This window comes from Thamnophis elegans, chromosome 3, assembly GCF_009769535.1.
Source record: "Thamnophis elegans isolate rThaEle1 chromosome 3, rThaEle1.pri, whole genome shotgun sequence".
In the NCBI taxonomy this organism is placed as follows: domain Eukaryota; kingdom Metazoa; phylum Chordata; class Lepidosauria; order Squamata; family Colubridae; genus Thamnophis; species Thamnophis elegans.
In genome coordinates, this window is record NC_045543.1 from 20,519,911 (window position 1) to 20,539,492 (window position 19,582).

A 19,582-nucleotide genomic window follows, 5' to 3' on the forward strand; every position below is an offset into this window, starting at 1 on the left:
ATGCCAAAGTTGAGCCAGATTGTTCAATTATGAAGAGAAGTCCATCTTGCTGGAATTCATTTTGAGTTTCTTTCATCTCCTCCAGCCCTTCACATCCTTCAGGCACTAAGTAAGAGTGCTTTGTTGGCAAAGTGTAACTGAGTATCATCAATGTATTGAAGGTCCTCTCTCAAATGGATGGATGACTTTTCCTAGCAGGTTTGTGTAGATATTAATAACATGGAAGAGAGAGAGAACTGCTACAGCAACCCATATTAGATCAACCAAGGGCTAGTACAGTGATGGCGAACCTATGACACGCGTGTCAGTGCTGACACGCATAGCCATTTTGGGTGACACGCACAGGATTTCATGCGATTCATCCTCGGCTCCTGCACGGCCGCCGAGGATGAAAGAATCTGTGCTGGAGGAACGGGGCGGGAGGGGGCGGGACGTGTGATCTCCCCAGCCCACACTCACTTACTGTATCGCCGCCGCCCCTTTCTGAGCGCAGGGGCTGCTGGTAAGGTGTGCGTGCCGTGCGCACACACGTCATCAGCGCGGCGAGGGAGGACCCGCAGGAGAGGAGTGCGGGAACAGTGTGCGCCTCTCTCCAGTCAGGCCAGCACAGAGAGTCTACTCCTGGGACAGTCGGTTACGACCGCACCACAGCAGGGAACAGCGGAGTGCCAACGGGAACTGTGAGCGCCATCAGCAGCAACTATAAATTGTGCAAAATTATGTTTTTGTCGAAGTGACATACAACGCGAGTTATGCTCGATTTTTTGCTGATTTTTGACACACCACGCCAAAAAGGTTGCCCATCACTGGGCTAGTATGTTCCTCTGCCATGATCACCAATTGGAATCATCGTCTCAGGAAATGGAATCACTGTAACTCATTGCCTTCAACCCTAAAACCTTGAAGGCAATTCAGAAGGATACTGTGATTAATAGTAGTCAATGCTACCAAGATATCTAATGGGACACACTAGGTAGGTCATCCATCAAAGCAATTAATGCTGTCTCAGTCCCATGCCCTGGTCCAAATTGCAACTTAAGAAGTCCAGATAATTCATTGCCTCTAGAAGTTTTGTAGCTGGAAACCCTATTACCTTCTGCAAAATCTGTTAGAAAATTAAGATTGTAGAATGAATGGAAGTTATCCAGGCTTTTAGATTAAGAGATGATCTCTTCATGAAAAAAATTATCATTGCCTCCATCTAGTTTAAAGGGCACCACTCCTACCTTTCAAAAAGTGTATAGTAAATTTTTAATTCTTAATTGTTTCTTTGGGTCCCACAAAATAACCCCACACAATGGGATTACTTTACTAAATTGAGCAAACAGCAGCCATTTCAGAGTGAATATCAGCAGTTTTGTTCACAAATATCAGCAGTTTTGTTCACAAAGTATTTTTTGCCTGCAGAAGCATCTTCTCCCCTGCTTTTATTTCAAAGGGAAATTGGAAACTTTGAAGAACAATATCTGAGAGAGCAAGGGAAACAAAAATACACCTTGCTGTCCTTAGATTCCTACTGTATCCCTTCTGAGAATTGAAGTCCATTAATCTGCAGAGCACCTGAGCAAGAGAAGCCTGCTGTAACCCAGTTTTAGAAATAGGTTTAAAAGGATGGGGCACCCATCCAGTTTGTCTTCTTGAGAGTACAAGTTAACCCACAGCTAAATGTCATCTGCATTAGGTCCCAATGGACAGACTTTCTCCTTTAAATGGCAAGCATCATCTGGAGGTCACAAAGGCCCTTTCTTGTGACATAGGCAACATTAGTGTGAAATCACAATGGCTGGCCTCACTTCTGGCAGTCATTGAAACAAGCAGCAGTGACAGAGTGAGGCAACATGCCTTTTTTCCTATTTACATTCATGAGGCAAAATAACCAGGAGGATTGAGGCATAATTTATTTATCAATGAGATAAATAGCAGCAATGTTTGGCCACAGCACTCATCTGTACGTATATATCTCCCTGGAAACCCAACCTCAACTTCAATAAGTGACTCTAAGTGGCTTGGATCACTTAGGGTAATGGAGGCTCTTACAGTATCAGGGACAAAAGTTTTTTCATCCTGCTTGGGATAGGTACACACGGAGAGATAATGTGACTTGCATGCTGGCACGAAAGTACAGCCCCAATTTAACTTTAAATATATACTTAAATATATACTCACACATTAAGAAAAGGAACTAATACCATCAAATAATGGAGAGACAATTTTTTATCATCAGCTCCGGGGATGTATTTTAAATATGTTTAGCCTACTTTTCTCTTATAAAGCTTTCAAAGCAGCTAATATAAAGAGGAAAAAAAACAAGATATGTATTTAAAGCCACAAAAAAAATTGCGTACATCAAAGCCTCAGTCAGTCAACAGGTTTTAGGAGCTAAAAAGTAGATCAACAAAATAAAACCAGGTTTTCATCTTATGCCTGAAGATTCAGAGTTAGGACTAGACAAGCTTCAACCAATGAGCAACTCTGAGGGGCCGCTGACAAAACTTCTTCCATGTGGATGCTAACTTGAAACAAAGGGGCAGAACCTAGAAAGCTGTTCTTTTATTAGAGTCTGGGCAGATTGATTTGAGGGCAGGTAGTGGATTGGGAAAGCCTGTTCTACAGCTAAAAACATGTTATTTGTCAATACAACATGAACAAGGATGGCATTATATCCTCTGGTTCTTTTAGAACCAATGAGAAGAATGACCGTCCGTAAGGTTTTGTATTATCATTTCAGACCAGTTGAAATATTGTTGTTATTTACACCTAGGTTCTGTGAAAGTTCCAGCCAAAACAGAAGATCTGATTCAGAGTGTCCTGACAGGTAAGAAATGTGATAGTGCTGTACAATAGTATCTCTTAAACAAATTAGTGGGAATGTTGCAAGAAAAAGCATACCACATACAAATAGCTATTTTAATCTGTTTATTGTTCAGAATGACTCCCTGGTGGTCTTTAACTATTTTCTAGAAAGAACAATTATACATTTAAGGGATTTTAAAAATAAGGAGTGAGGCCAAATTACTGGAATGCTGCAATTTCACCCCAAAAGGATAAATAACTGGAAGCCAAATGATGTCTGAGTTTAGTTCTAAATCCATATTTAAGGATCCAAGATGCATTTGCATGTGTTTGAATTTGATAAGCCGGCATATGAACAGCAATGCAAATAATAGATTAAATAGTGTTCCCTCCAAGCATCGGTAGTTTCTACCTGGCATGATTAAATAACTCTTGAATTTGCTATATAAATTCATTCACTTTAGAGCAAAAAGTTGTAGCCAAAACAAAAAATCTTAAAGCTATACAAAAGCTCTTGTGCGTATACATGAGGATACACAGATGGATATCTTTATCCTTTACTTCTCAAGAAACAATACAGGATCATTTACTGTTTTCGAACACAGAAATGAGCAATGAGTTACATGTACAATCTGCTTGCATAAAAATATGGCTGAGGTGCTCCTTGAGATATAAACCTTCTGTATTCCTTATGAATAACTCGTACCTTGCTGATCTGATGTGAAGAACATGTTCTAAATTTACATACCATAAATAACTAGAATTCTCTAAACTAAATAACAGATGCACTTACGTAGAATATGCCTTGCTGAACTCTGTCATTTTTATATTGTGGAATGTATTAATAAATGTGGGGACTATTTAGTAATATGTCTATCTTTAGGTGAGATGATTCAGTAGTATAAATAATGATCGCTAATTAATAAAAATAAACTGAATTGAAATATCTTTATCTTTCAAATATCCTGAATTACATAATTCATACAAGTTGAGACTCTTGAATAATATAATTCTGATAAGATAGCAATAGTACTTAGACTTATATATCGCTTTACAGTCTTTACAACCCTCTCTAAGCGGTTTACAGAGTCAGCCTATTGCCCCCACCAATTTGGGTCCTCATTTTACCCACCTACGAAGGATTGAAGGCTGAGTCAACTTTGAGCTTGATGAGATTTGAACTGCCAAATTGCAGGCAGGCAGCAACAGCAGAAGTAGCCTGCAGTACTGCGTTCTAACCAGTACTGCAGGCTACTTCTGCTGCCTGCTGGCTGCCTGCAATTTGACAGTTCAAATCACATCAAGCTCAAGGTTGACTCAGCCTTCCATTCTTCCAAGGATATACCACTGCGGCTCATAAGATCACATAAAGAAGAAGTTGCTGCAGTGGATACAGTATGTACTTGTGCAATTCAGTGGAGTGTACAAGTGTAGTGCAAAGTGTACAGTGTACACTACAATGTACAAATGCAACACAGTACAAGTGCAATGCAGTAATCAATTCAGCCAAGTCCAAACACAGTGCATTTATTACAAATGCACTACAGTGACCCATGACACCAAAAAAGGAAACAAATGGCCTTTACAATATCTTCCAACAAAATGGATACCCATATAACTTTATCAAAAAGTATCTGACTACTCAACCCAGTATACAACACAACATACACAAGTTCTGAAAAAAAATTATACTACTATACATCAAAAGCATATAAAAAACAACCAACAGCCTACTACAACCACATAGCATCACCATAGCACACAAACCAACTAAAACCCTCCAAAACATAAGTAAACCAAAAAAAACCAGCAGCCCAAGGGAAAAAAAACAACAGGAATCATATACAACATACAGTGTAAAAACTGTTAACGACCACTATGTAGGGTAGACAGTTAGAAGACAAAGCAAATCCAAGAACATCAACTAGCAGTCAGAAGACACAATGAAAACTCCTTAATTTTACAACACATAGACAGACTCAATTTCAAATCAGCCATCAATGCACCCATAGAAATAAATAAATAATTATACACCACTCAAAAGAGACAATAAAAAAACTAAGAAGTATGAAAATATACTAAAACACATCCTCTCTAGCAGCCAACACCCAGATAAACAGGGATTAACACCAGGCAAACAATCAAGCAGAAAAAACAGTTGAGAATCTACCAAGGAGAAAACCACACTGTCATCAAAACTGGCAGGACAAGCTACTGTGTATAAACAGGGAGCAAATCCCACACCTACACTGATGATGTTGCCTAACTGGAGCAGTGTTTACAAGCAAACACCCAAGCTCAGAGAGCACTGGGACCCCACAGTTCAATCCTAAGCTATGTACATTCTCTTCTATTGGAATAAGATAATTGTTTTTAAATGCAGCTTCATGCAGTAGCAGCAAAAACCTGTTGATAAAACAATGCGTATCCCCTGCATGTCTAGTGTTGTCCTGCGATAACATCATTCCCCTTATTTTTGCAGAAGTTGAAGCACAAACCATTGAGGAACTAAAGCAACAGAAGGCATTTGTGAAACTTCAGAAGAAGCACTACAAAGAAATGAAGGATCTTGTGAAGAGACATCACAAAAAAACAACAGATCTTATAAAAGAGCATACCTCAAAATATAATGAAATTCAAAATGATTATCTGCGACGGAGGGCAGTGTTGGAGAAAACAGCTAAGAGAGACAGTAAGAAAAAGTATGTCTATCTTCTTACAAAGATTCCTTTGGCCTTTCTTGCAAATAATTTATTTCATAATTGGGTCTCATGTGTCCTTCCAGACAATACTGGAGTTTCCATTATGCTGAATGAAGCAATTTCTGTTGTGCTGCTTTATATATAAAGCCACTGTGATGTGGGAGGGACACAGTGGCTCAGTGGCTAAGACACTGAGCTTGCGAAAAAGGATGGCCAGCAGTTCGGTGGTTCAAATCCTTAGTGCTGCATAACGGAGTGAGCTCCCATTACTTGTCCCAGCTTCTGCCTACCTAGCAGTTCGAAAGCATGTAAATATGCAAGTAGAAAAATGGGGACCACCTTTGGTGGGAAGGTAACAGTGTTCCATGCTCCTTCGGCATTTAGTCATGACAGCTACATGACCACGGAGACGTCTTCAGACAGTGCTGACTCTTAGATGAGCAGTGCCCCCTAGATGGGAACACAAAGGTTTCTCTCGCACACATATGTGAGAGGGGAACCTTTACCTTTATCTTTAGCTTACTGTGATGTGGAAGCTTCTGCCATTCACGCCAGTGACAAATTGATCCAGGGGTTGGTATGGCATGTAGTTATGAGTAATATTCAGAAAAATTGACTAAAAACTGTCCTACAGCTCTCTGGTCAGGCCTACATTAACAGAAATAACAGAGTTGGAAAGGGCCTTGGAGATCTCCTAATCCAACTTTCTGCTCAGGCAGGAAACTTTATACTATTTCAGACAAGCAGTAGTCCAATCTCTGCTTTAAAAACTCCAGTGCTAGAGCACCCACATCGTCTGGAGGCAAGTCATTAAGTGTTTTTAAAAAGTGCTTAGTGTCTCTTGACTGGTGTCATTCGATTTTTTTAACACAAAAATATGTGGGAGAGAGAAATGGGCAGAGGTTTTCAGCATTAAGGTCTTACAAGATGTTGCGGATGTTGATGCTGGGGGAGAAGGGCTACATGCAGCGTGCATACATCTGAATGTCCATCAGAGAGAGGAAGGCCCTCATCCGTATCCCATCAGTTTACAGAAAGTTTCAGGGGTCAGACCCAGTAACTAGGTCAGAATTCAGTGCCAATAAGTTTAAGCCATTTTCTCTTTGTGTAGGTGTTCCCAGCCTCATTGTCAGAGTGGGTTTCTAGATTTGAGCTGCTACCCTTCATCCTTATATTTGCACAAATGTCACATTGTGTTCAGGGCTTGATTATTACCTTTCTCCAGATGGAACTTGGTCCTTTAGCCATCTCTCCTTTTAAGCTTGTGGTTTCCTAGGCAACTGGCTTAATACCTGGGTAGAACTATAAGCATCTCTGATATAACTGTCAGGGCTCAGGGAGATGCATTTCATTTATATTGGCCTGGCTTTTAATTTTGGGATTGGGGGTAGGGGGTGGTGGAATGTACTACTGTTATTATTTATTTTGCAGTTGCTCTGTTTGGTTCACATGCTCCATTCATCGCTTTCCCTTCTCGCCTCACTTTCATAGTAGCAGTTCTTTCCCAAGACCAAAAATATCACGCTGTTCCTTAGGGAGTTTTGTTCAGTTTCCATTTTGTGCAGATTATTTTTCTCATTTGGGTTTTGTATGTTGTTCCAAGCTTCTTTCCTTTGACAAATCCTTAGTCTTTATGAACTCTGCTCTTTGGAGTTCATTAAATAGTTTCACATTAGGATGCTATGCAGTTTAGGGATGCTCAGATTTTTTTTTGTAAAAAAAATGAACCAATTGATTTGGTAAACTGAATTGTGAAATAATGCTAATCCCAATGACATTCATAATGTCATTAGATGAAACTTATGAAAACCAAAACTTCAATATTTTGTCTTATTTCTCCAATATTCATTGAAAAGTCATCAATTGAGTTACCCAACAATAATAATCTAACCAACCTTCATCCCTTTTTGTTATAGAACTGCTGTTCTTAGCAGCTTTCTTTTAGGGGTACTATAGAAATTGAATTAAATTCAAGATTGTTGTCTGAATGCTCTGGTCATCCATATTTCAAGATATGAAGAATTATCTATATACATATGTGAACACCAGATGTACACATTTGCCATAAGACAAGGAAAAAAAGAGTTCAATAATCTTTGCTAGGTCAATGTTATATTGGCTAATGGAATAATGGGAGTCATCTGGGGGACCAGATCTCTATATTTGTATTGCTGCAATTTATATTTATTATTCTGTATTGTGCTCTAGAAGTGAAACTGGCAGCCCAGATCATAGCCCTTCAACTGTTGCACAAGAGTTGGCTGCCCTTGATTCAGAAATGACACAGAAGTTAATAGAGCTCAAAGAAAAACAGCAGCAGCAGCTGCTGAACCTGCGACAAGAACAGTACTACAGTGAAAAGTACCAGAAACAAGCACATATTAAATTGGTATGTACTATACATAAACATTGCTTCCCTGCTCTGTATGATGAATATTACCCCAAACATTGTACAAAAAACCTCTTCAGTTTGACCTCTTCAGAACCTACCTAGGGAAGTTTCTCTGTAACCCATCTCATGTCCCTGCTTCTTGGCATTATGCATGGATCTATTTACTGACATATATCTCCATCTGTCTTGACATGCGATAAACAGTTGGAACTGTGTGCGCGTGGCAGGAATTTAAAATAGGGAAACCAGAAATATACATTACATTCACTTTAGACTTGTTGGTTCAATGTAATAGATGTACAAATGTAATTTTATATTAAGTTATTTAATATTTTTAGTGTCAGCGCCTTTCCTACTTTCTGTATTTGTGATTATTGAGATCAGATGCAAACCTTCCAGTTTTGCTCACCACAAGTAACAAAAAGTGAGCTCCAATATATTGTTATGGTGGTAATACTATGGCTTGGAGATCTTTGTCTCTTCTGGCTTTGTGACTTAAGACTGTCATGCTATGCAGTGCTGTCACTCGAAAGTTTCAGAAAGCATTTCAAAATGAGCAGTTAAATTAATGTAGCCTATAAAAATTGGAAACAAGAGCTTTGATACCACTAAGATGTCTTCTAACTACTTGTTTGTGCCAGAAAGCCTCCTGTAAATTTATGTTTTCTAAATGAAAGCTATAAAGAACAAAACAATATTTTGTATTTGTTGTCCCCAGAGCAGCTGTTATTTTTACAGCTGTGATTCAGACACCCTGCATGGAGCAGCTCTTTGGGCTAAATGAAGAGTCCGATCAGATAATAATAGATGCTTTGGAATGTCAAGAAAAAAGAGAATGAGGCAATGGAATGTTACTATTATTTCAATCTGCCTCAGAATGTATATTTGTCCAAATTAATGACATTCCAACAAGCCTTCATTCTATCTGTATAATATGGGAAAACAGATTAGTCTTGTGTTTGCTCATTTATTAAGCCTTATGAACCAGAATAGGGAACTGGCATCACAGTTCACAAGTATGGCTGTAAACATAGCTTCCTGCTAAAAGGCATGAAATTCCAGTCATATCATTGCTAAGATAATTTAAACACTTATCTGTCCTCACTAAACATATGCTGCTATATACAGGAAACTTACCTGATGCTGAATCATAGAGTGTAGACCTCGAAGGCACAAACTTATTAATTAGAACTAGTATTATTAACTAGAATTAGTATTGCTGATTAATTTATATATACTGTATTTACTTTTAATTCCATATATTTGGTCCAGGGGTGTGTTTTCAAAACCAGTTTTCAGAACTTGAATTTTTAAATACTGTAACAATCTGCTTGATTGTGCTTTCTGATGAGCAGATGGCTTCTTATATGAAACATAATGGAATTTGTTCCTCATTCACTATTCTGTCATACTAAAGTTACTTTAGTATGATAAAAATTAAGAATAACATGATATTTGTAATGCATTGGAAATTAGTAGACAGAAATCGGTGATCACCAGGGAATTAGTAGACAGAAATAAGTGATCACACGGTATCTATCTGCAGGAAGCCTTAAAATAATGATGAGATACAGAGATTCATAAATACTGTCCATAGGCCTGATGGATTGTCTTAGGTTACCCCGCTCTTTTGGATGAGATTGGAAAGTAACAGGAAGCAAAAATGTATCTGTCCTTGTATTAAGCATTACCTGTTCTTGACAGCATTGTCCCAGATCTAAACCATACAAGCTTGTATAGACCTAAAGTCCTGTTCTGGTTAAAGGCAAATTTTAAATTAAAATCTCTTCATGTTTGGGGGAAATTATTTCTATTTATTATATATGTAGAAGTGTCCTTGCCATTGGACAGAGTAAAACATGTTGATCCAGGTAATGGATGTAGCAATATCCAGGCATAATTCTGGCTATTTTGTTTTCTGGTTCTTTCTCTAATCCTGAGGTAAGTGGTAGTGGTGCTTATTCTTTGCTGACCTGGTCTGATTGGGTTGATTATTTTGCCTAATTATCCTCTCCAACTTGTCACGGGTGGGAAATGTCCCCTGACTGTGCTAATAGGAAGAAGGATGATTATTCAAAGAGTAATCATGTATTCATGTATGTATGTATGGTATGGTATGTTGCTCCACTGATCTGATATAGGCTACTGGCCTATTTAAGTCAATATTATCCAACTAGTGGTAGCTTTCTAGATGGGAGTCTATTCTAGTCCTTCCTGAAATTTTTACCTACCAGTTGCTATCTGACTAACCATCCATCCCAAGGGCAGAGCAGGTAGAACCCTAAAGTCTCACTATACAGGTAGTCATCGAGAAACAACAGGCCATGTAACGCCCAGTCCAAACAACCAGTACCCCAAAACAACAAGTAACCTATTTCAAAGTTATGACAGATGCAGCATTCCTGTGGTCATTCACACTTATGACAGACCAGAGGAATACTGCAGTGGTTTCCCTTGCCACCCCCTGCAACACTTAGGCCTGCTCCCCATGACTCCTGGAAGCAGCCGCCATTTTCAGCACCCTGACAATTCCTTGCTAAAATGGCGGCTGCTTGCAAAGCTTTCTCTGCTAATTAGCTGTCCATAGGAATGCTGCAAAGTTCTCCTGGCTCTCTAGGCTTTGGACTTAATCCAGGCTAAAGAGTAGAGGTGACAAGATGTTTCTTCAGCTTTTTTCCACTGAAGTAAAAAAAAAAGTTATCTCTAAAAGTTGTGCCAAAAAAATGTTTAGTCTTTGCAAGCTTTAGCTCTCCTGCTAGAGCTAAAGTTAAGTCCTGCTAGGACTTAAAGGCTAGACTGTAGAGTGCCCTCTACTGTAAAAAGCTACAGAATATTGTTTCTCCTTGCCTGCTTGGTTCCTCTTCTCTTCAGCCTGAAGTCAAGTTATGGTTTCCATATAGATATTGGTTACAAAGCAGAGGGACAGTTTAGTTTTAGAACTTAACTGGGGCGGAAAGAGATTTAAGATTTAAGATTTAATTTATTTGTATGCCGCCCTTCTTCAGGAGGGACTCAGGGCGGCGAACAACTCAAAAGGGGAAAGGGGATACAAACACAATGCACGTAATTAAAATACACAAGAGTCATACAGCCATACAAGTCGAGAGGGGAGGGGAACTCATCAACCCCAGGCCTGCCGGCACAGCCAGGTTTTGACGGCTTTCCGGAAGGCCTGGAGAGGGGTGAGGGTCCGAATCTCCGTGGGGAGTTCATTCCAAAGGGCCGGAGCTGCAACAGAGAAGGCCCTCCCCCGGGTGGTAGCCAGATGGCATTGGCTGGTAGACGGAACCCGGAGGAGGCCGACCCTGTGCGATCTAACGGGTCTGTGGGAGGTAATTGGCAGCAGGCGGTCTCTCAAGAGGCGGGAAGAAAGGTCAACGAGTCCATCCCTACCAGCTTCTTTGTGTTTTTTTTTGTTTATTTGTTTTGGTTTTTTATATAAATTTTTATTTTAAACACATAAACACATCAACAAAAACATAACTTAAGAGAACACAGGAACAAGAAGTTCCATCATATATCATACAGCAGTTCCGTATCAGTTTCTTTGCAGTTAGTGTTTTCCCTTCTATACATTTCTATCTTGCATTCATGGTCTCCTTATTTGTTATCCATTTTTATCTACAATTCTATATTTATTTATACTTAGCTATTTATAACCAAATATTGTTTACCTATATTGTGCTATATATTCTTACTGTCATTTATTCTTTTACATACAATTATTGATATAAATTCACATGGTTATTCTTTTTCTTTGCCATTCTTATACTATTGTTATTCCATTTAAAAGGTTATAAGGTACAGTTTGGATTGTTTTGTTTACCATCCCTAGTGCCTGTTATGACACCACCTTATTTTCTCTTTCTTTTCTCTCTCCCTTCCTTCTCTACTTCCTTCCATCTAGCTCTCCTTCCCCTTCTTTCTTCCCTTACCTCTCCCCTACTCTTACCCTCTCTCTTCCCCTTCCTACCCTCTCTCCTTCTCTTTCTCTCCCTTCCTCCCTCCTCTCCTTGTTTTTGTTATTGAAGAAATGTAGCTTTTGGAGAGAGTGGGGGGCATTAAGTAGGGAAAGGGTTTTGGGAAGCTGTTCCTGGAGTTACCTTCTGTGCAAAGGCCCTCTTCTCAAAGCCTAGAGAGGCAGGAGAGCTTTGCAGCCACCCCATGGACAGCTGATGGGCAAACACCTGATTAGCAGAGAACATTCCAAAAGGCTAGGGAACTAGTTCTTGTTTTACCCCAGAAAGGCAGAGCAAAGGAAGAATTAGGAAAGAAAAGTGATCCCAGAGTTTTCCTTCCCCATTGTTTCTGGTTGCCCAGACAGTCAGCTGTGCTGCAGCCCAGTATCTGATGGTAGGTGAGATCTGAGACAGGTGGGCTGGTGCTTGCATTAGGCCTCCCAGGATCTCCCACCACTTCCACTTAAAGACCCATGCACTCATTTAATGAATGTGTTGGGGAGAACAAGGATGGCTGGTCGATGGCAGGCTCCATTAGGGTCAAAACCTGAAGACTATCTGTGCAATACTTACCAAATGAATGTAGCTGGTGCAATTTATGACATATCTGTTTTTATCCCCTCCTAAGCTTATACAGAAGCTGACAGATGTAGCAGAAGAATGCCAAAGCAACCAACTAAAGAAGCTGAAAGAAATTTGTGAAAGGTAAAGGCTACTTACGGTACCCATTCTTTTGACTACCATTCTAGATGTACTTACATTAGAGTAACTCCCCAGTCAAGGCACAGGGAGTGTCACTTCTGGGTGAATGTGCACAGCATAACTTTTGTTTTGTTTTCTTCTTTTATAAAAAAACCAAATCTGGATTTGTTGAAGAGAAAAGAAAGATCTGAAGAAAAAGATGGACAAGAAAAGGCAAGAGAAGATCACTGAAGCAAAGTCCAAGGATAGAAGTCAAATGGATGAGTAAGTGCAGTCTTCAATTCTCACCTTAATTTGTATCCAGAAGACCTGAAACACCAATAGAAGAAAATCCTGATAGATAGATAGATAGATAGATAGATAGATAGATAGATAGATAGATAGATAGATAGACAGACAGACAGACAGACAGACAGACAGACAGACAGATGTTTGACTACGGATCTCCACAGATTATATTTAAAAAAAACAGGCAGAACAGTAGCTGTAGGGATATAGGAAAGGTTACATAAAGACATGCGCAGCAAACTGCCATGATCTCAGTAACTGGTTACCTCAGATTCCTATGAGCTCACCTAATTAGCAGAACCAGGCACTACCAGGAACTATTGAGCTATGTGAGATTCTACCCTGGGTGGGATGTTCTTAGAGATTGACAAGGAGAATGTGCCAATTACAATGCTGTTGCTGTATGCTTATTGCTTTGCTGGTAAAAACTGTATAAAAAGAATAAACCCTGCGTAGGCAGGGAGGCATTTTGGAATGAATCCTGTGATGTCTGGACTCTATCAAGTAGCATAGATTCCCACAGTGGATGTGCATTATTTTTCCTTTATTTAGAAGAGCTTATCTTATTTCTTGTCTGAATCATCCTCAAGGCAGTTTAAAATCAATCATGATGACACCCATAACAGCACATGACAAAGAGCACACAATCCCTTTGAAATAAAGGATTAAACCATTTTGAAATCTGATGAAGAATACCCAGGGCAATATATGTAAAATTTGGCTTTGATTTTCTCTTAGTGAAGTTTACCAATTATTTTATAAACAAATTATTTGTGGCAGAAAACCAGTAACCAATTTTTTTTAAAAAATAAATGGGATTAATCATTTTTCATTTTCCTCTCAGGGAGAAGACAGAAATGATTCGCTCATATATTCAAGAGGTGGTACAGTACATTAAAAGAGTAAGTCTACTGCCTAAAACATGTATTCACCTTGGCATAAAGATGACATCATCCATTTCAGTATTTAGGCTGATTTGCACATTGTAATTATCTTGAAATACCAAAACCTCACCGTAATAGCAGTGCATATTTTTTGTGCAGAGACAATTTCTAGTTCCAATGTCCAAATAGTGCTAAAATTTTGTAAATTTAGTTTACCATTTTTCCTTTATTCTCCGGAGGCAGATCAGATCTTACCTGCCTGCAAATGTAACAGCACCACAATTGAGATAAGAAGGAATACGGAGAAGTTGAACAGTTGTGTTTCAGATGTGGAACTTCAATTGCTACTTGTTTTGCTATGGAATATAATTTTGTTTTGGGTTTTCTTTCTGTCTGATACCTTGAGTGCTTTTGGTAGATGATATATTTGTTCAACACATACATACATTCATACATGCATGCCGGGTCCTTGGTGCTCTCTGAGTTTGCTTGTTTTCTTGCTGACGTTTCGTTACTCTGACTAGGTTTTCCTCCTGGGAAACCCTGGTACAAGATTGATCAACATGGCAGACACTGATCCACCAAGACTGCCACATATTGGAAGACAGAAGAACAACCATAGCACAAGAGAAATGAGCACTCCGCAAAGCCAGAGCTGCAAATGCTTCAACCGACATGTGGCAGAACATTTCATGCCCGTATAGGCCTTACCAGCCACCTGGGAACACATCGTGGACAGCCCACAACCTGTTATATGTCACGGTCCTCTTCGAACACAATGGATGAACATCATCACTCTGACTAGGTAACATCATCAGTTACCTAGTGATGTTACCTAGTTAGGATAATGAAACGTTAGCAAGAAATCAAGCAAACTCAGAGATCACCAAGAACCTGTCATGTCAATCCTGAGCTACAAATATTCTCCTTTATGCGTGCATACTTCAGATGAACATCAAATAATATCTTTGAAATCCACGTTCTGTTCTTGTATGACAAAGTTATGCCCCAAAAGTGCTGTTCAGAAATAGATTTTTAAAAAATCACTTAGTTGCAGTAAGATTGCATGACAAATCAAATAGAGCATTTATAAAAGCAAATGCTTTCCAGTAACATGCATGAAAAAAGGGTTCTTTATGAGCAAACTTTATTTTGGTGTAGTGGTTAAGCATCACCAGGCTTGAAACTCAGAGATTTGTGAGTTCTAGTCCTCCCTGAGGCACAAAGCCAGTTGGGTGACTTTGAGCCAATCACTTCTCTCAGCCCTAAGAAGGAGGCAATGGCAAATCATTTCAGTAAAACCTTGTCAAGAAAACTGCAGGCAGTCTCTGAGAATCAGACATGATTGAATAGAATTAAAAATAAAATTAGCATGCTTGTCAGTATCTGGTTTCTGTCTCCTTTATTTCCTCATCTCTTCAAAGCTCTGTGATTTGCATGTTGTCTGTTGAAAAAAAAATGCTATTTTTCTAAAACAAGTTAGCAGTGAGACCAATTAAGCCATTCACTCTCTTCAGAGCAGATGGCACTTCACCTAATGACACAGAAGCTGGTATTAAAAATTATCAACATACTCCAAGACCTTTGCAGGAACATAAATATGTTTGGATTAAAAAAAAGGACTGTGTGGCTGGCTACTTGGCCTAATTAAATGCTGCAATTAATCACCATATATTAAGAATGTATCTTCCATTTTCAACTGCACATTTCCAGCTAATATAACTTTAAATTGGAAACAAATCGACTGACATTCCTTGAAGTCTTACCTGAAAGAAGTTGACTACTTTAATAATAATGACATTTTGTGTCAAAATGTTGTCTAAAACTTTGTTACCCAAGATAATTATTATATTGAAGAGCCACAGTAGCACAGTGATTAGAATGCAGTATTGCAGGTGACTTCTCCTGACTGCCGGCTGCCAGCAGTTTCACCGGCTCAAGGTTGACTCAGCCTTCCATCCTTCTGAGGTGGGTAAAACAGTTCCACCACAAATCCGCGAAGCCCTTATCCGCGGAGACATAAGCGCGAAGACTAATTCGCGCCGTTCAAAGCGCTAAGGAAAAATGCGACCCTACTGCGATGACATAAACGCGGAGGGCAAATCCGCGCATTCCCAAGCACTCAGTAGCCTAACCCTAAACCTAACCCTAAACCTAAACCTAACGCTAAACCTAACCCTAAAACAAACCCTAAAACAAACCCTAAAACAAACCCTAAAACAAACCCTAAAACAAACCCCTAAACCTAATCCTAACCCTTACCTTAATTGAAATCGGCTTTCTGCCGCGGCGCCGTTTTAAAGTGCCCTTCTGTTGGTGCGCTGTTGTCACGGCGCTGATGACGTTGTGGCTTTAGTGCCGCGATTTTATCACCACGATTTTGACGAGCGCGGTTTTGTCGTGCCACGGGGTAAAACGAGGACCCAGATTGTTGGGGAAAATATGCTGACTCTGTAAGCCGCTTATAGAGGACTGTAAAGCACTGTGAAGCGGTATATAAGTCTAAGTGCTATTGCTATTACATTCTTGAGTGTGAAACTGAGGAATTCAGATAGGCATGTCAATTATAGTAGACTTTGTTTTTCAATTACAGCTAGAAGATGCCCAGACCAAAAGGCAGGAAAAACTTGTGGAGAAACACAAAGAGATCCGTCAGCAAATACTGGATGAAAAGCCCAAGGTAAGAGAACTTGAGTGCAAATAAGTTCATAATTAATAAGTATGAGACTGATATCAGGTAAATATACAAATATTCCATGGTATGGAAAAGCACAAGTATATATTTGAAATACCATCCATCAAGAATATTGTTAACCTGTGTGGATTGATGTCTATCATTTTGTTTGGGAATATCTTTGACCAGCAGAGGGTGCAATACATTAATAGATGTGTAAAAAAAAAAGCACATTTACTCTTGTTTTTGTTGTAACATGCAAGAAAGTGCAGTGTTTTTTTGTCTCAGCAAATTAGCAAAATGCAAAGAATATAGTATGCTGTAAGATGCTCTTTCAAGATGCCGATATGATGAGGCGTGTTTTGAATTCTTGTCTATTCTTCTCAGTGGAGCAGATGACGTATGCATAGACTTTGAACATAATATCATATTTGTTTTGTGGGGTTTTCCCAGTCTCTTGTCAGGAGGTCTGCAATTAGTTTCCGATGGTCATATTGCTTATTCTGGCAGCTGATAACAATCCTTGAAATTAATTCATTGTGGTTTTGGTTGTGCTTTTCGCCAGTTAACAAATAAAGGCAATCAGATAAATGTTTTAGACTGTTTTCTTGGTAAGTTCACTATAGTAACCCTAACTGACTACACTTGTGATTGCATAGGAAAATAGGTGACATTTTCTAAGTGCATGGAAATTATAAAATGATTAGCTGTATTTTATAGGCAGAAAATAATATAATATTCAAGTCAGAACATTTTTTCCCCTTCTTTTTTCTTATGGCTCAAGTTCTTATACAAGCCAATGATTTGAAAAGGGATCTGGAATGTACCAGTATATGTTCTTTTAAATGTGGAGAGGAAATATGCCTCTTGTTGAAAACAATCACTATTCTGTGAGTTTGGGTGCCAGCCAAAATGCATCACTTCTGAAGAATTAATGGAGAATGGTCCTCAATTAATGAAGTCTGAAGAGGAAAACCCTTGTGATGTAGTTGAAGAATCTCCCTTCTCCCAAGTAGCCCAACAAACATTGAAGGTGTTCAGAGTTCAAGAGGTGTATTGTTTAAGTATTTGTGGGAACAGGCGGAAGGGGATAAGGAATGGAATATCCTGAATAGGAGCATTGGATACTGCAATATTTGATATTGCTGGGACAATGAATGCATCTTTCCTTGATTATATAATCAACAATTCTCTGTCATCTTGAAACTCAAAGGGCAGATTTCTCACTTTCCTGAACTGGAGCTAGTATATACCTGATTATTTCTTTCAAGCTCACTTATCTGGAAATATGCTTGCTTAAGGTATTTCATGATTAGATATAAACAAGGGTGATACAGGTATTTAATCAGATTTAGACAAGCTCTTTATCACTTGTCTGAATCCCATATTATGAATCTGTTTCAGCTTCACTGAATTCCTACAGTTTAGTATCATGGCATTATATAATAAAATTAAAATTAGAGGCACCAATAATTTAAAAATCATCTTTCTGTCATATATCTAAGGGTCTTTTTTCTGTTACTGTCACTAAGCTCCAGGTGTGTACAGAAATAAAACCAAGAAATCAAACACAAATGGCATGCTTATTTTTCTTACAACAGTGGCAGAAAATTAATTCAGTTGTAGATTGAGAAATGTTGCTGCCCAACTACAAATTACCTACAAGATTTATCTGGTGTAATATGCTGCCAAACCATCTGTGCAGTATTTGCACACTCTGCTTAAGCCATTAAAATCATCTCATTTTGGAATTCATATCCTCTTTCCAGATAATCCTGGTTGGCTAAATCTAACTCTGACTTTTTAGAATTGAAAGACAGTGAGTGCTATCGCACATGGAGGGAACTCCATGCGACCCTACCTGGATCGGGACGCCCTTCAGACAGTCACCCACGCCCTTGTGACCTCAAGACTGGATTATTGTAATGCGCTCTACATGGGGCTGCCCTTGAAGAGTGTTCGAAGACTCCAGTTAGTCCAGAACGCAGCCGCGCGAGCGATTGTGGGTGCACCCAGGTACACCCACGTCACACCTATCCTCCGCAAGCTGCACTAGCTACCCATTAGTCTCCGAATCCGCTTCAAGGTGCTGGTCGCTACCTATAAAGCCCTATATGGCATCGGACCTGGGTACCTGAGAGACCGCCTCCTGCCGATTACCTCCCTCAGACCGATTAGATCTCACAGGTTAGGTCTCCTCCGGATTCCATCTGCCAGCCAATGTCGGCTGGCAACCCCCCAGGGGAGAGCCTTCTCTGTTGCAGCTCTAGCCCTCTGGAATGATCTCCCTGTCGAGATCCAGACCCTTACTACCCTCCCGGCCTTCCGCAAAGCCACCAAGTCCTGGCTGCTCCAGCTGGCCGCGGGGGCCTGTGAAATATCCAGCCCCACGGAAATTGTGAATGTTGTGGTTTTGTTTTTAAAGTGTTGTCTTTGTCTAGTTTTCCCCCTTTCCCTTGTCTATTGTGAGCCGCCTGGAGTCCTTCGGGAGTGGGTGGCATACAAGACAAATAAAATAAAATAAAATCAAAATCAAACTCTGCCTTTGCCTTCCCTCCGCCCACCTCCCAAACAGCTTGCTCCAAATACTACTTGGCTGTGGAAAATTGGGAAGCTAAAAATGCACTTATTAAGAAAAGTTGGGAAATTAGCTTTTTTTTTCTGTCACTGTGCCTCAATCTCAGGAAGCAACCTCTTATCAGTAATCCTGCACCTCATCTGAAAGTACCTTGCTTTGAAATTTAACAGTTTAACAGAGTTGGAAGGGACCTTGTAAGTCATCCAGTCAAACCAACCCCCAAAGCTGGAGACCAGTGGTGGGTTTCAAAAATTGTTCGAACCTACTCTGTGGGTGTGGCCTCCTTTGTGGGAGTGGCTTGCCGCCCATGTGACCGGATATGAAGATGCCGACGACACTTGTCAGAACCACCTTAAATTACCTCACACACAGCACTGGCATGCATAAGAATATGATGTAAACTTGTTTTTTAAAAGGCATCTTTGGTTTGCGTTAAAACAACTTCAACACACGCAATGTTCTGATTGCATCACAAACGCAGTAGTCATCCTTACCTTTCACAGAGGCACTGAGTTTTATAAATATGAGCATGATAGTGTAGAATAATCATATCCAAGGACCAGTGGTGGGTTTCAAAAAATTTTGGAACCTCTTCTGTAGGTGTGGCCTG

At 39.6% G+C, this 19,582-nt stretch overlaps 1 protein-coding gene across 1 annotated transcript in view; it reads left to right on the forward strand.

Moving 5' to 3' along the window:
- Positions 1–19,582, forward strand: part of PLCB1 (phospholipase C beta 1) — a 199,665-nt gene that overhangs the window by 120,619 nt on the left and 59,464 nt on the right. The window contains exons 22-28 of the mRNA XM_032213013.1: positions 2,762–2,815; positions 5,276–5,495; positions 7,704–7,884; positions 12,475–12,551; positions 12,723–12,812; positions 13,681–13,738; positions 16,314–16,400. Of these exons, the coding sequence (XP_032068904.1) occupies positions 2,762–2,815; positions 5,276–5,495; positions 7,704–7,884; positions 12,475–12,551; positions 12,723–12,812; positions 13,681–13,738; positions 16,314–16,400 (767 nt within the window). The remainder of the gene's footprint in view (positions 1–2,761; positions 2,816–5,275; positions 5,496–7,703; positions 7,885–12,474; positions 12,552–12,722; positions 12,813–13,680; positions 13,739–16,313; positions 16,401–19,582) is intronic.